This window comes from Alnus glutinosa, chromosome 5, assembly GCF_958979055.1.
Source record: "Alnus glutinosa chromosome 5, dhAlnGlut1.1, whole genome shotgun sequence".
Lineage (NCBI taxonomy): Eukaryota > Viridiplantae > Streptophyta > Magnoliopsida > Fagales > Betulaceae > Alnus > Alnus glutinosa.
The window spans coordinates 4,294,839-4,310,985 of NC_084890.1; the positions used below are offsets into that span (position 1 = coordinate 4,294,839).

The 16,147-nt window shown below is 34.4% G+C and overlaps 1 protein-coding gene across 1 annotated transcript; it reads left to right on the plus strand.

Annotated features, from left to right (window-relative positions):
* Positions 1–7,261: 7,261 nt before the first annotated feature.
* On the plus strand, positions 7,262–15,332 carry LOC133869936 (cysteine-rich receptor-like protein kinase 44). The gene is made up of 7 exons (XM_062307033.1): positions 7,262–8,085; positions 8,192–8,329; positions 8,448–8,545; positions 9,027–9,237; positions 14,216–14,453; positions 14,647–14,797; positions 14,898–15,332. Exons 1-7 carry the CDS (start codon positions 7,266–7,268, stop codon positions 15,183–15,185), a joined length of 1,944 nt encoding a protein of 647 aa, XP_062163017.1. The 5' UTR covers positions 7,262–7,265; the 3' UTR covers positions 15,186–15,332.
* Positions 15,333–16,147: the final 815 nt, after the last annotated feature.

Consider the following 16,147-nt stretch of genomic DNA (forward strand, 5'->3'; position numbering starts at 1 on the left):
TTTTTTCGATTTCCACGTGACATTACTACAACATCAGAGTTATAAATTGGTAGCGGAAAATATAATTATCCAACATATTTGGATTTAAATAACACGACAGAGCTTCTAACTGAAATACTTAGACATCCATAAAGAACATACTTAGAACAAATACATGGAAACATGAATCAACAGTGACACAAAAGAATATATGGAAATTTTAGCAATCGTCTCAACATAAAAAGTTATAAACACAGAAAACTACAAATAAATTACAATCTATGCGTCCTTAGCTTTAAAACCTCTTGAGCTCTAACCTTCATTTATAAAACCAGCACTAATATACGTATACATATATATAGAAACAAAAACACAAAATACCTAAGTAAGTCCGTTGTTTCCCATAATAATATGAATGCTGATTTATTTAATACATGCAACATAATGCAAATATGGCTTTATAATTACATATATACGCAATATATGATCCATGGTAGCTAATCATAGTCATATATTGAATATAAACATAACCCAAAAGCAGTAATATGACAGTTTTAAATGTAAGGTTTAATTATCATCTTTTGCACTCCTCTCGTGATGGAACCAACGATCTGGATCAGCGTACCCCCCCCCCCCACCCCACTGTATTAGCCAACTCTCACTTAAAGCTTATTTGTTTGTTACTGGAATCCAAAGGTCCCAGCAGACTAAGAGCCAAAGGTCTTAGCCCGTTTATTTATTAGGTTCTACTTGTAGCCATCACCCCCTCCCCCCCCCCCCCCCCTGCGCTGCATACTAGTTTTGTTATTAACCATTTTAGTTAAAATAGAAAATATGTAAAATTACATGTGCAAACAAATAAATAAGGCAATAAACACAATATTATGGAAAAGTCTACTAATATATATATACACACACAAAGTGTTAACATCATTACTCAAGAATATTCATTATTTCACTTAGGCACAATTATCATTTTATCAAAATCCTTTTTCATAAAAACACTAAAAACTTATCCAATAATAATCTAGCATTTTTCTTTTAACAAAAAGACTATTAAAAACTTCAACTTAATATCTAATTTCCCATCTTTGATTAATAATACAAAATCAATTATTTACTAATTTTAAAATCTCAAACTCAGCTAATTAGTTCGTAAAACATTAACAAAAAGCCATTAATTCATAATTTACAATTTAACCGATAGAATTGTAAAAACTCCCCAAAATCCATTTTCTTTAAAATCTCTCTAATAATACCCATGATTAGAACCACCCATACAATCGGTTCATCAAGAAAAACCCAGGGAAAACCCACTCAAAATCAGTGAAGAACAACCGAACAATCTACTCACAGCACACCCACAACACAATCAACAAATTTCAAAACATCACAAGTTCAATATACGCCAAGAAGGAAAACAGAGGAAACACACCCAAATCAAAGGATCGTGCTACACACAGACCACAACCAAACAACCCAAACACAGAAAATCCACCCTAAAGCCGTAACACACACATGGCCATCCGATCAAAACCCAAAACACCCAAAATCAATTTCCAAATCCATCACCACCAGAATACCCAAACTGATCAACACCATACTGCCCAGAACACTATCACCACAAAACCTCACCCAAATCAGCCAATAATCAATAATAATAAACCAATAAATTAAGACAATGACCAATCGGCTAGAACAGGGGATTCAAGCTCACAACCCATTAATTCATAAGAATTTTCCTTTGAAGCTAAGGAAAAACCACGGGAAAATCGCATTCCTGGCTCACAGGAAAATTGCCACTGGAAGTCCCCAGAAATCGCACCAGTAACCGCCGGCGTCTTTTGCTCCCACCCACTGTGATTCGCCGAAAAATCAAACCTCAAAAAGGTTGGGTCTCTCTCTCAATTTGGTCTAGGTTGCACGAGTTCGATGAGTCATTCGGGTTTTGCACTCACGGGTCACGGGTTCTTTACGATCGGGTCCAATCCTCCCGTTCTCTCCCTTTCTCAGTCTCGGCTCTCCCACGGTCTCTCTCTCTCCCTCAGTCGGCTATCTCTCTCTCTCGGGTCTCTTGGTTTCCCTCTCTGTAACACCCCGCTTTTACAAAAAGCGTAAGTGAATTTTTTTTCGATTTCCACATGACATTACTAACTCATCAGAGTTATTAATTAGCAGCAGAATATAATTTTTCTTTAACAATGACACATCAAAGCTGACTAAATAATCTCAATATATAAAAATAATAACCTTTTGTTTTGATATAATAATTACATCCAAAATAATAACATATGTGTCACATGCGGCACTTAATAAATACATAATTAATGTCTTCTCCAACATAACAAATATTACCTATTAATATAATTATTCCAGTAGTCTTGACCTTTAATCCACCCTGCAAAAACTCGCATGAGATTGCGGTTATCACCACAATCTCATGTTGCGGTCAAGTGAGTCAACAGTCCTTGACCACAATGAAATACTGCATTATTTAAAAGTACACTAAGCAATCAAATGATGACAGTTATATAAATACATGCACAACCTTATATACTTCTTGCATTAACCTTAATAAGAACCTATGTTCCATCCATTTGAAGTCTATGCTTTACTTATTATGAGCCTATGCTCCGTTAGATTCAAGCTTATGCTTCTTTCATTATGAGCCTATCCTCAATGCTTATTAATGGAAGCCTATGCTTCATTAAATCTCTTAGGGGGCCTATGCTCCCATTGGTGGCCTATGCTCATCAGCTTTGTTATTAATTCTTGAATCTTTGGTTTATCCGTTGGTTTTATCAGTGTATTAATGCCTTGGTATCTAAACTTTCGGTTTACTTGTTGGTCTAGTCAATTGCTTGACGCCTTGGTATGTAAACCTTAGTTCATCCGTTGGTCTCCTCAATTCATTGACGCCTTGGTACCTAAACCTCCAGTCTTTTTATTAACCCATTCATAACTCATAATATGATTATGCAAACAACGTCATATACATAATTCCAACCAGAGCATGTTAAACATATCAAATGCCAAACCATATACATATAATTAAATAAATCAGACTTCAACATATAATCAAAAACCACCACACGTATCATCCTCAGTGAGTAAGAAATACTCACAGTAGTTCTTCTGGCTTCAGGAAAGCGTTCACAGATATAATCATTGCAATATATACATATATAATACAAGCAAATAGTGAATTAGTATAATTCACTAAAAATTACATTTTAATCCTATTCTAATTTCTGACCTTTAATCCTTAATATAATTTTCTATTTAAATATTATCTCCTATTTTTACTTGAATATTTCCACGACATATAAAATTGGTATCTCTCATGCTCTCTGCCTCAGAAAAGAAGAAGAAGGAAAGGGAGAAACTAGAAAGAAGAAAGAATAAGAAAGGGAAAAGGATCAGATTTCTCTCTCAAATTCCCCCTCTAATTTCTTGATTTCTCCATTACTCTCACTTCCCCCTTCTCCCACGATCGTCCCCTTTCAGAGACTCGGACGGAAACAAGGAAAGGAAAGAGCAAGAGGAAAAGAAAAAGAAGAGAAGAAGAAGAGAGAAATGAAGAAAAAGACAACTCAGTAACTTAATTGAGAGGTGTGAATTATGTTGAAGAAGGAGGTTTAATTTATAGACGAGTTAACTAATCGGGTTAATTCCACCACAGTTAATTAATTAGAGTTAAAAGTAAAATATCAGATTAATCCATGGTTAAATCTACCTTAGTTAGATTAACCTTAGTTAACTTTTAAAAATATCTAGTTAACCCATAGTTAACTTTTATCTAGTTAAATTAACTAGAGTTACTTTTTAATAAAAACTAATTATTATTAATCATAGGTATTTTTATATAGGGTCGTTCTCATTTAATAACTCACTAGAGTATAATTTTAAATCCGTTTTGAGTCAAATTCATTTCATAATTAATGTATTTTGAATAACATTATTATACTGAATAATATTATGCCAAAATAATATTATGTACAATAAACATTTCACAATAATATTATTCTACAAAATATTCTCATAAAATAATATTATTATCCCATCTAATTTACTAAATATTTAGGTTTGTCTATTAATCAATTAAGAACAGGTGGCGCATAAATATGCAATTATCAGAATAATGTCGATCGAGCGACTTAATCATGATGAGTAAATAAAATCGATCGAGTGATTAAAAGTGTGGATTGATCATCACAGGTCTTAAATTCTATTTAAGGCGTCTTCTCTTAAAATCTGGGGTATTACAATGAAGAAGAAAAGATACCCGTCTACGAATTTGTATGCAACATAAGCCTTGGCAAATTTATATAGTATTTTTTTAGGGTTCATTTGGATTTGCGATTTCAAAAAGTACGATATAAAAATAACGATTTAAAAATGCGCGATTTGAAAATATGATTTTTAAAAACACAATTAAGCTTTTGGCGAAATCGCAGATTGGTATTTAAAATTGCAGTTTAGCCTTAAAAATTGTGCGTTTTCAAAAAAGCATCTTCGTACCTGCGATTTGAAAACACAGATTTTCTAAGTTTTCAAATCTCAATTTTTTAAAAAAATGCAGTCCAAACGTTTAATTTTTTGTGATTTGGTTTAAAATTGCACTTTTTGTCTAGGAAATCGCAATGTCAATCACACCCTTACACTTCAATGTTTACTAGATTTATTTATTCTAACTCAATGTTGATTTTGATGAATGAGTAAACCCTGCAAAACAAATACTATTGCATTGGGCAATGTTACAATATTATTGGAGGGATTGCTCGTGGGATCCTCCATCTTCATGAAGATTCTCGTGTTAAAATTATAAATCGTGATCTTAAAGCTAGTAATATATTATTAGATGGGGATATGAATCCAAAAATTACAGATTTCGGCATTTCTAAGATCTTTGAAGTTGATCAAACTCAAAGAAATACAAGTAGGATCATTGGAACATAGTAAGTTACAAATTTATATTTATCATCCAGAAAGAGGAAAAAATATAGTCCTTAATTAATGAAATACCTTGACAAGTGGTAGATGTATAGCACATTCAAACAATATCAGCTTTTGAACAAAGAAACACATGTACACACACTCACATTGTTTGTTTTCTTTGTTTTGCATAATCTAGATAATGAATTCATTAATGTTCTCATCCAAAAAACTTCATGATAGAAAAAAAAAAAAGAAAAAAAAAGGGCAATGGTTATTCTAATATCTCAAATTCCACATCTTAGGGTAACTATTCTAGAGTTTTATATTGTCCTTCACTAATATTGATGGGTTATGATGTTGATTTGTAGTGGTTACATGGCTTCAGAATATGCAACATATGGACGGTTTTCTGCTAAATCAGATGTATATAGTTTTGGTGTCTTAGTTTTAGAGATTTTCAGTGGCAGGAAGAACAATTCTTTCTATCAAACAGAAAATGCTGAGGACCTCAGGAACTATGTGAGTATAACACAAATATTAGAATTTCATCACTTTAGTTAATGCCTAAATTCTCATATGTGAATGATAGGGAGAGAAGATAACATTAAAGAATTTTGATTAATTAATGCAGGCTTGGAAGCTTTGGAATGATGGAAGACCTTTGGAGTTGTTGGATCCATCGATCTTTGGGAGACTCTTACTTAAGTAACAAAGTCATGAGGTGTATGCATATTGGCTTATTATGCGTTCAGGAAAATCCAGCTGACAGGCCCACTATGGCATCAATAACTTCTTATGCTAAACAGTACTCTATGACTCTCCTAGTACCTCTAGAGCCAACATCTGTCCTTAAAATGAGAGTGGAGCCAAGCATGCCAATAAATGAGCTTGAGCCAAATCAATCTTCAAGCAACTCAATTCAATGGTTCGTTAACGGACAAACTATTGCTGAACTTGACCCTCGATAGTGCGATTAAATTATCTATTACCTAACACAAGTGTTTGTGAGTGAGAGTTATTATTTTGTATCTCGAAATATAATGGAAATGATAAATGCTTTTGTTTTGATGTATCCCCCTTGATGCTAAAGAAAGAGAGGGAAAGAATGCAATGTATTTTATTATGGAAAATACAAATTGATCCAATTTTAGCAATTGAGAAAATATCTAAATTTTATCACACAATACCAATTAGCAATTTGTATAACAATTAAGCCAAACACCATAGTTATCAATACCAAAACTGAAGAAAGCATAGAATAAATCAACATAGATGTCGAAAATAACAACTATTTTATTCAAAGGATGTCGATACTCTAGAGATAGGGAAATTAGGAAAGTAACAATGGCGAGGGGCTTTTTTAGTCGAATAAGAAAACGAGAAATTTCCTAGATGCTACCCAGGCACTTGAAGGAGTAGCAAATCGATTAGTGACAACAATAACTAGCATTTGCATGGGGAAAGGAACTCAAACAGAACAAGAGGTTGTTCTCTCAAAGAATTCAACAAATATCCTTACCTAACATTCGACGGGAACTTAGGCCCAGCAAGAGCAGAATGTTGGCTTATGGACATCAAGGAACTGCTCAAGTATGCCACTTAGCTTAAATATGTAGGTTGGAATGTGTGATTACTTTTGTAGACTTTAGATGTGCTTATAGCTTACGTAAATTATGGTAGTAAATATTATGACTTAGAGCTCCACTGACATCTACATGCTTATCGAAATGGGGACTTTCCCTACCCCTAGAAATCATTTAAGTAAGGGCAATTGTAGGATAAACATATATAAACATATGTGTGTGGTAGGAATCATTTAAGTAAGGGCAATTGTAGGATAAACATATATAAACATGTGTGTGTACGCGCGCGCTTAGAGCTCCACTGATGTTTACATGCTTATGGAAATGGGGACTTTCCCTACCCCTTCAAATCATTTAAGTGAGGGCAAATGTAGGATAAACATATATAAACATATGTGTGTGTGCAGAAAAATACATAATTTGAATGCAACATCATTCTTTTTCTATTTATACATATTATTAGTTGAATAGTAAAAGATATTTCAGGAAGTCAATATACATATATATCTAGCTATTCTCCCTTAAAAAAGTAAGCTAACTAGTTGGAAAGAATCTGCAAATAATTGGAAAGAATCTGCAAATTAAAAAAAAAAAAGAAAAAAAAAAGTAATATTTTTAATGTTGGTTCCAATATTCTATTTTTTTCAATAATTCTCATTATGTTATTCAAGTCAACTAGTTACGTGGGTAAGTGTAAGTCTCATGATTAGTTAAGACCAAACTGTTTGTGTACAAATTCACTTCTCATTGGTCATCAAAATGGGTATGGCTTCCTTCCCAGTCTCCGGCGCCCTCCTGCACTTTACCTTGATCTGCCTGAGCATACAATTAGCTGCCCCATATGAATATTTGTTCACTTTCTGTTCCAATACAAACACTTTCACTCCCAACAGCACCTTCCAGTCCAATCTCGCTCAACTCCTCTCTTCCCTTTCATCCAACGCCAGACTTGAAGGTGGTTTCTACAACAACACTGTCGGCCAAAACACCGCCGACGCTGTCTACGGCCTCTTCCTCTGCCGTGGTGACCTCGACGTCCAAGACTGCCTAGATTGCGTGGCAGGTGAAATCCAAGATCTGAGTCTGCAGTACTGCGTTAAAGGAAAACAGGCCGTGATCTGGTACGAGGAGTGCATGGTACGCTACTCAGACCAATATTTCTTCTCCACCATGAACACGCAGCCTAGCCGTGTCCAATCGAGTATAGACAATATTTCTGATCCAGATCGCTTTATCCAGTTACTGATGGCAATGATGAATGGCTTGGTAAGCCGGGTTACAAATGTTGGAATCGGTGCCAAAAAGTTTGCAACAAAAGAAGCAAATTTTAGTGGGTCTCAAATACTCTACACCCTTGAGCAGTGCACGCCTGACTTATCCAGCTCTGATTGCAGTAAGTGTATACAGGAAGGGATAACGTTAATGCAGAAATGTTGTAGTGGATACCAAGGGGTGAGAGTTATGTTTCCTAGCTGTAGAATCAGGTATGAAATGTACCAGTTTTACACAATGACTAATGCATCGACGTCACCAGCGCCTATGCCAGCAATTCTTCGTCCGCCTTCGCGTTCGTCGCAGAGTTCGGGTCAATAGCTCTTTTTCTCACGATTCAATCATAGTTAACGAGTATCTAGTTTATCATATCAATGAAGATTTTATCTTATCAATGAAACCGAATATTGTTTCTGCAGGGAAAAGATCAATCTTATTGCTCGCAATTATTCCTATTGTTGCTCTGATTTCTGCCTCTGCGGTTCTCTTCATTATGATCTACTACTTCCTTTGTAGGAGAGCCAAAAAAGAGTACAATGCTATGCATAAAGAAAATGGTACAAAATAAATAATTTGATCTCATACATTTTTATATCTCCTACGTGTTACACATGTAGTTATTTAATTACCTCTATAGTTTTATTCTGCTGATGCTATTGAATGCTACAACTGTAGGGTCCTTGAAATTTGATTTTGCTACAATTGAAGCTGCCACCGCCAAGTTCTCAGATGACAACAAGCTAGGTGCAGGTGGATTTGGTGAGGTTTACAAGGTAAAGGGTTAAGTTTGTTAAGAGTCCCACATTGTCAAGATATATTTGGGTTGTGGGCTTTATAAGCCTTGAGCAAACTTTTTCTCTTAAAGTACCTCTTGTAGAAGAGTAAGTCTCAATGGACTTTATTATGGTATCAGAGCTTCAAGGCCTTGGACAATATTAGGCATTCTCTCCCGTTATATACGTGTTTGGACAATAGTGTCACATGTAAGGGGACGTGTTAAGAGTCCCACATTGCCAAAGTATGCTTGGGTCGTGGGCTTTATAAGCCTTGAGCAAACATTTTTCCTTAAGGTTCCTTTTGTAGAAGATGCTCAAGGACTTTATCAAAGTTTTCATTATTTCTTAATTTACTTTTTTTTTTTTTTTTTTTTGGAGGATCCTATTCATTTAAGTTTAGCTAGTTTAGCTGAAGGTTATGATGCTGGATTTTTTTATGAATTCTAAGGTGTGCATCATATATTATATATATTCTCAGGGTACACTCCCTAATGAACAAGAAGTAGCTGTGAAAAGGCTATCAAAAAGGTCCAGACAAGGTGAAGGAGAATTTAAAAACGAGATTGAATTGGTTGCCAAGCTTCAACATAAAAATCTTGTAAGGTTATTGGGATATTGCATAGAAGGAGAAGAAAAGATACTTGTTTATGAATTTGTGCCCAACAAAAGCCTTGACTACTTTCTATATGGTATGTCCCTTCTTCTTATAATGAATATGTCTATTTTGCTTATATGCCAAAGGAATAAAGGATTTAGTTTTCACTTCAACGACCAAGGATCTATCCGTTCAATAGATTAAATTTCCTTTCTATATTAGTCTTAAGTTTTTTTTTTTTTTTGAAGTTAATAGTATTAGTTGTTGTAACGTCCCGTCCTAAATTTAAGGGCAGAGTGAAAAATTAAAATCAATTAACCACAAGGTGCTACTTCTAAATCCTTAAACAATCACCGCAGCAGAAAACCTCAATAATTTGTCTTTCAATTGACCACATAAACATATTCATAAAACTAACCAGAACTTCTATATCATTATACAATATCATTACATCTCAAATCGCTAATACAATATACAAATCACTATATAATGAGGAGAGATTGACTTAGGCAAAGTCAGTGCCTCCAAAAGCACTACGAATGAATCCCTTCGATGACCACCAAGCTTACACACGATTTACTGCACGTGACACCTAAACCTGCAACATAAACAACATCTACACAGTCGTGGTGTTAGCCACGTCTGCATAGGTGGAATACTGAGTCCAAGGTCTTAGTAGTATAAAACTCACTAAGTTTTCATAATGAGCCGACACTTCTTTCTTTCTACCATAAGTTTACAATAATAGCTACCATTAGTATGATATTTCCTTTTATAACATTTTATAGCTGATAAGGTAAAAATTGGCATTTATAAACTAGTGAAATTGTACTACATAGCAGTGAATATATATACATGTTCCAATCTTCTGCTTGGAAACACACATATATAACACATCTACATTATGCATATAAGTGTATCATGTAGGTCAATTATACTCGTATATAAGCTTTCCACAACTTCGGAGAAATACAAGCATACAAGCGTAGCTAAGCATGGAAACAAATGACATCATAACTTAGTTATACTCACTTGTAGGCATTCCACAACTTAGGGGAAAACTAGCAAAAAAGCACATCCAATTATGAAACCATTTATCTCCATATAAATGTCATAGTACTCAGCTATACACATATACAAGCACTCCACGATCTTCAAGAAATACGAGCATACGAATACGTCTAAGCAAAAAATGAGTGGAACCATAACCCAGGTATGCAAAGATACAAGCATGCACATCTAAGCATATCACAACCCAACTATACTCAGATACGAGCATTTCCAAACCTTCAAAAAATATAAGTATCTAAGCACAATTAAGCATGGTACCTTATAAAACATCATATGCAAACCAGCCGTAACTATATACATATATTCTGTCCCATTCAAACTTATAGGTATATTGATACGTCTAGCATAAAAACCCACTTAATACATAACATAAAACATCGTCATATAAAACTATGCCATGCATGCTTTCGTGTACATATGTCTTTTACATTCTTTCTTTCTCATCACTCTGGGACTTGTCGTGACCGCTTCTAAGATACCTTGTCGCATACATACTTTTCATCATGAGGGACTCGTCCCTAGATAGTGAGAGCTTGCAACTCACTCCTTTCGAGAACTCGTCCTCCATAACATCATCATTAGGTTAACAACATCGATGGCTCACCCCCATGGGCTTGTCCATTAGAGTAATGCTAGGGACTTGTCCCGATACTTTAATCTCTTATGCACTTTTTTCATTCATGTCCATGCTTCATGCTATAAAATGATTTTATTTTTTTCTTTCATTATCATGCATTGCTCAACAATATTTCACTTTCATACTTCACAAAACATAATATGAAATCCTTAACACATCATCAAACTTGTAAAACATATCTCTTTTCTTAATCTCATAAACATTCTCAAAAGATCATAAATCATCATCAACATCATATCATAAAATAATTCAAAGTATCAAAAGCAATTTAAAACGTATATTATCTCAAGATATCATCGGCTCGGGTTTAAGAAAATATAGCATTTTGCATATTATAAAATTACAAAACTTAGTATCTTTTCTCAATGAGTTAAATACTCACATTCAGTGGACCGTAAAGGACTCACTACTCAAGTAATCTTCCATGTTATAGTTACCTTGAACTTTACATTGGAGAACAAGTTGGGGTCTCCAATCTCATGTTACGCACCTCAAACATTCATAATGTTAGACTCAACTAAACTATCGAACCTTATACTCTATGACACATAAAGGCACCCGCATGCTCACACATAGTATTTCTTGCTTTCCAAAACTAGCTAAGTACCTTTGACTCCTATTAGATCAAGCATTGATTCAAGGTTCATATTTTATTTCGTTTCTTAACTTTAAAATACATTTACTATTTTATTTGCTTATTTATTACCATTATATTTCATCATCATTGCTAAACCTTTCATAGCTTGTTGATTATTTAATTAAGTTAACAAGGTATATTTGGCCCATATGTATGTTTGTGAATATATATATATATATATATATATATAGAGAGAGAGAGAGAGAGAGAGAGAGAGAGAGAGAAAATGCTTATTAAGCCCAATTCAACAATACATTTAGGTACTTTTATTGTACATGAATAAAAGCATTCGTTATTTAATTACCCACCAAATGGATTCAAATTCTATATATGTATTTCTATAATATTACTAATTTATACTTATTTTCTTAAGGTTATTTTGGATAATTTTTAACTGTATGACCTTCTAATCTTAACCATATACTTAAAACTTTATTCTTTAACACCTACTATGGGTTTCCATTCATACGACTATATAGCCCAACGCTCCTATCCATGTTTAGCTAATTTACTTAAAACTCCTAAACAAAATATAAATCCAACATCTTCAATTCCAATAACTTAGCTAAATCAAAGCATCCTCAAGGAAGTCGTAAAGTCTCCAAACCCTTCCAACAAATCAAAGCTCATAGACATAACCAAGTGAATTTACTAACAACCTAAACTACATAGCCATATTCGCAAGCCAATACAAACTCATAACTAAGTTTCTACTAAACCAAAGCCTTAAAACATACTTGAAACATTCAAATAAATCCCATTCAACTTTAAACCTTTCTCCAACCAACAATTAACAATACATCCATAAATGTCAAAATCAACTCCTTATTCCTAAGTAGGGACACCCATAGATTTTCCAAAACATCACAAGCTATACTCATTAAATCTCATACGAATTTATAATCAACCCCACACTAAATCAAAGCCTCATCACATAACCAAAGCACCCAAATGATCCATAACAAAGAATCCCACCCTAATCAATTCAACTCATAAGCATATCATGGAACACATAATAGCCCTCATCAACAAACCACACATCAAAACCTATACGAATGATCAATTCAACTATATTCCAACAAATACTTGAAATCCTCCTTTACATATTAAAATCAACCTCTCTATTAGTCATAAAACCAATAATCCATAAAAATTCAGCATAACTAAAACTACATTATCCGATGACTCATTCATATAACACCTATTTGATCATGCTAAAAAATGCCCATGACAGATAACACAAATCAAAGCCAACAGGTACACACCCTTCAACTAACTACCGGAATTTAATCCAATTTAAACCACAATGGAAACCCCAAATCAAACCCTAAATTCGAATCTAACAAAAACCATAGTAATACATACCATTATCTAGCTCTAAAAATCATTGAGTATAGTGAATCTACAAGGAAAAGCTTCAAACCTTACCTCCTAGCTTCTATGGACGAAATGTCTTAACCAATAACTCAAAAATTAACAACAATCTCACTCAAAAACCGAAACCCACTTCCATTATAACCTAAAACTCGAATCTAGGAAAATTTCTAATGACCCTCATAATTTCCATGCTATATAATTGATGGATGACATGAAAACACAAAGAAAAGTTAGAAATCTACCTCACAAACAACCCATGGACGGAACTTCTTCTATTCTTCTTGGGTTGTGTCAACGGCTGGATCTCTCTTTCTCTCAGCAACGTCTCACTCTCTCATGGGTTGTGCGTGTGTGACGGAGTGAAGGAGAAAGGGAGAGGGAGATGGAGGAAGCGAGAAAGAAAGGGGAAGGGGAGTGTGTGTGAGGGAGAGGGGGCTGCTGTGTGAGAGGGAGGGAGAAAGAAAGGAAGAAAATGAAGGAAAAGAGGGATGGGGAAGAGAGAAGCATAAGGATGGGGGGGGGGAGGGGGGTTTGAACGTGTAAGGGCACTAGAAACAAATACCTTATAGGTGGTTCCCTTCCCTAAATATAGGAAAAATGTAAGAAAAATCACAAAAAAAATACCAGTAACAGATTCTTTATAGGTTCCCTAAGCATTGAGAATGCTACAGTGTTTCCAAATGCATTGGGAAGCACTGTAGCATTTTCAATGATTATTATAATCATAAACTCGATTCTATCTCCTCTCACCTCTCTTAAAATGAAAGAAAAAGAAAAAGTAAAAGTAAAAAAAATAATATTTTAATAGTTTACGAAAAAATTAAGGGAAGCTATTGTAGAGTATTTTTAAATAGGGAAGCAAAAAGTAATTTTATTTCCTAAATTTAGGGAAAATAGTTGAGCGTCTGTTGCTAGTGATCTAAGGGGCTTAGCCCCACAATTTTTTTTTTTTTTATTTCTTTTGTCTCCTTTATCAAGACTAAGGAATAAAATATTCTCATAGCCAACCACAGCTTGACACGTGGCAGTGGATAGGATTTCATTTTTATTTTAAACCACAAACTCGTCTAAATTGTGACATTACCCCAACAACATCTAGTTCTATCATTTGTAAATTGGTATCTATCCCACACATTTATTATTCTAGTTCCATCGCCACACCTTAAATCCCTTTTTATTCCAACTGCAAAAATATAATCACTTAGTACTAATATTAGTTCCATCTTATAAAATAAATATAATTTATTAATGCTAAATTCCTTATTTATTTTATTGGGTGTTACAGTTGTATAATTATTTTGCTTTTGTCTATTAATATAATCCGAATATTTAATTTTCATGAATTTGTAGACCCTCAAAGACAAGGACAACTAGATTGGTCAAAACGTTACAAAATTATTAAAGGGATTGCTCGAGGAATTCTTTATCTTCATGAGGATTCTCGACTAAGAATTATACATCGTGATCTTAAATGCAGCAATGTTTTGTTAGATGGGGATATGAATCCAAAAATCTCAGATTTTGGCTTGGCGAAGCTTTTTGAAATTGATCAAACTCAAGGACATACTCGTAGGATTGCCGGAACACGGTAAGTTTTAAATGTTGGCCTATTTCTTTAATTTAGATTAGAGTATTTATTTTGTCATCCTACTTCCACTTATCATCCAACATGAATGTGCGGTGTAATCTTAGATTTACCATGTTCATTGCATTCTTAACATAAACAAGTTAGCATGTCTTATTAATTACTAACATTGTGCATCAATGACACTGTTATGTAGTGGTTATATGCCTCCAGAATATGCAATACGCGGACAATTCTCTATAAAGTCCGATGTGTATAGTTTTGGTGTCCTAATTCTAGAGATTTTAAGTGGCAACAAGATTAATTTTTTCTATCAATCAGATGGTGGTGGACACCTTTTAAGCTATGTGAGTATGAACCAAGTAATCTAATTTTGGTTTTCCTTAATTCATTCATTTCCAACATCATTAGGTCCATTTGGAGACATTACTTAACCAATTGGTGCAGGCTTGGAAGCAGTGGAGGGATGGAACGCCCTTAGAATTGTTGGATCCAAATTTGAGAGATTCTTACTCGACAAAAGAATTCATCAAATGCCTCCAAATTGGCTTACTATGTGTTCAGGAGGATCCAGCTAGGAGGCCAACAATAGCATCCATATTTCTTATGCTAAACATGTCACGATCGGTTACTTGTCCATTACCTCAACAACCAGCATATTGTAGTGGAACACATCAAAACATGCCTTTAGAGTCTGTTAATGAAACGCCAATGACTGATGTATCCCCTCGATAGTGTGAGAAGTAAGGGCTTAATTCACTAGAATTCACATCTATTTGGATTGGGATTAATTCCCTACACTTGTACACTAATTAGTATGTCCAAATTTTATTGAAATTTAGACAGCTTTAATAAGGGAAGTTGTAACCCTTATTGGAATAACTTCCACTGTTTCAACTACGTACACAAGATAAGATAAGAAATTAATCAAGATAAAGTTGCAAACCAAGTCCAAAAGAGTATCAGATAACATAATCTCCAAGTTCAAAATTATTAGAAGATTAGTTTCATTGATTTCAAATTCAAAAGATAATTAAGTGTATATCTTGTACAAATCATTATAAATACAAGTATCACAACGTCCTCAATGAGGAATTAATTACAAACAATGTCTATATTTTAATATATGGTATATATAAGAGATTAAAGACAAAACGTCGGTCTTTTCCTTTCCTCATACTTCCTTTCTTTGCCAATATGTCTACTGAAACAACCAATACCTCCACCACTTAACCCCAAACAACACCTCACCCAACTTTCACTATTTGCTATGGCGCACCATTATCATTCACTATTTGGAAGGGTAAAATTTATTTGGTTATCTTCCTTTGCCCTCCTCGCTTTGTTGCCTAGCTCCAGCAGCACGTCCACGTAAGCTACTATATATGGTTGAGAATCCATCCTACTCAACCTAGTATTATCAGGATAAACTTAACCAGAGTTCCTTGATTTCTTCTCTCGATCTCTCAGAACATCTTGGCTCATGTTGTTGGCCTTCAAGCCTCACGTGAGGTCTGGGTCACATTGGAGAGGATGTTTGCCTCTCAATCAAAGGCTCGTGTGATGCAGTCCCCCTATTAACTTGCAATGTTAAGAAAAGGGCTATGTCCATATTTGATTACTTTCAAAAGGCATAGACACTGGCTCAATCATTGGCTACCTTGATGAGCCTCTCAAGGACTCCTAATTGGTATCCT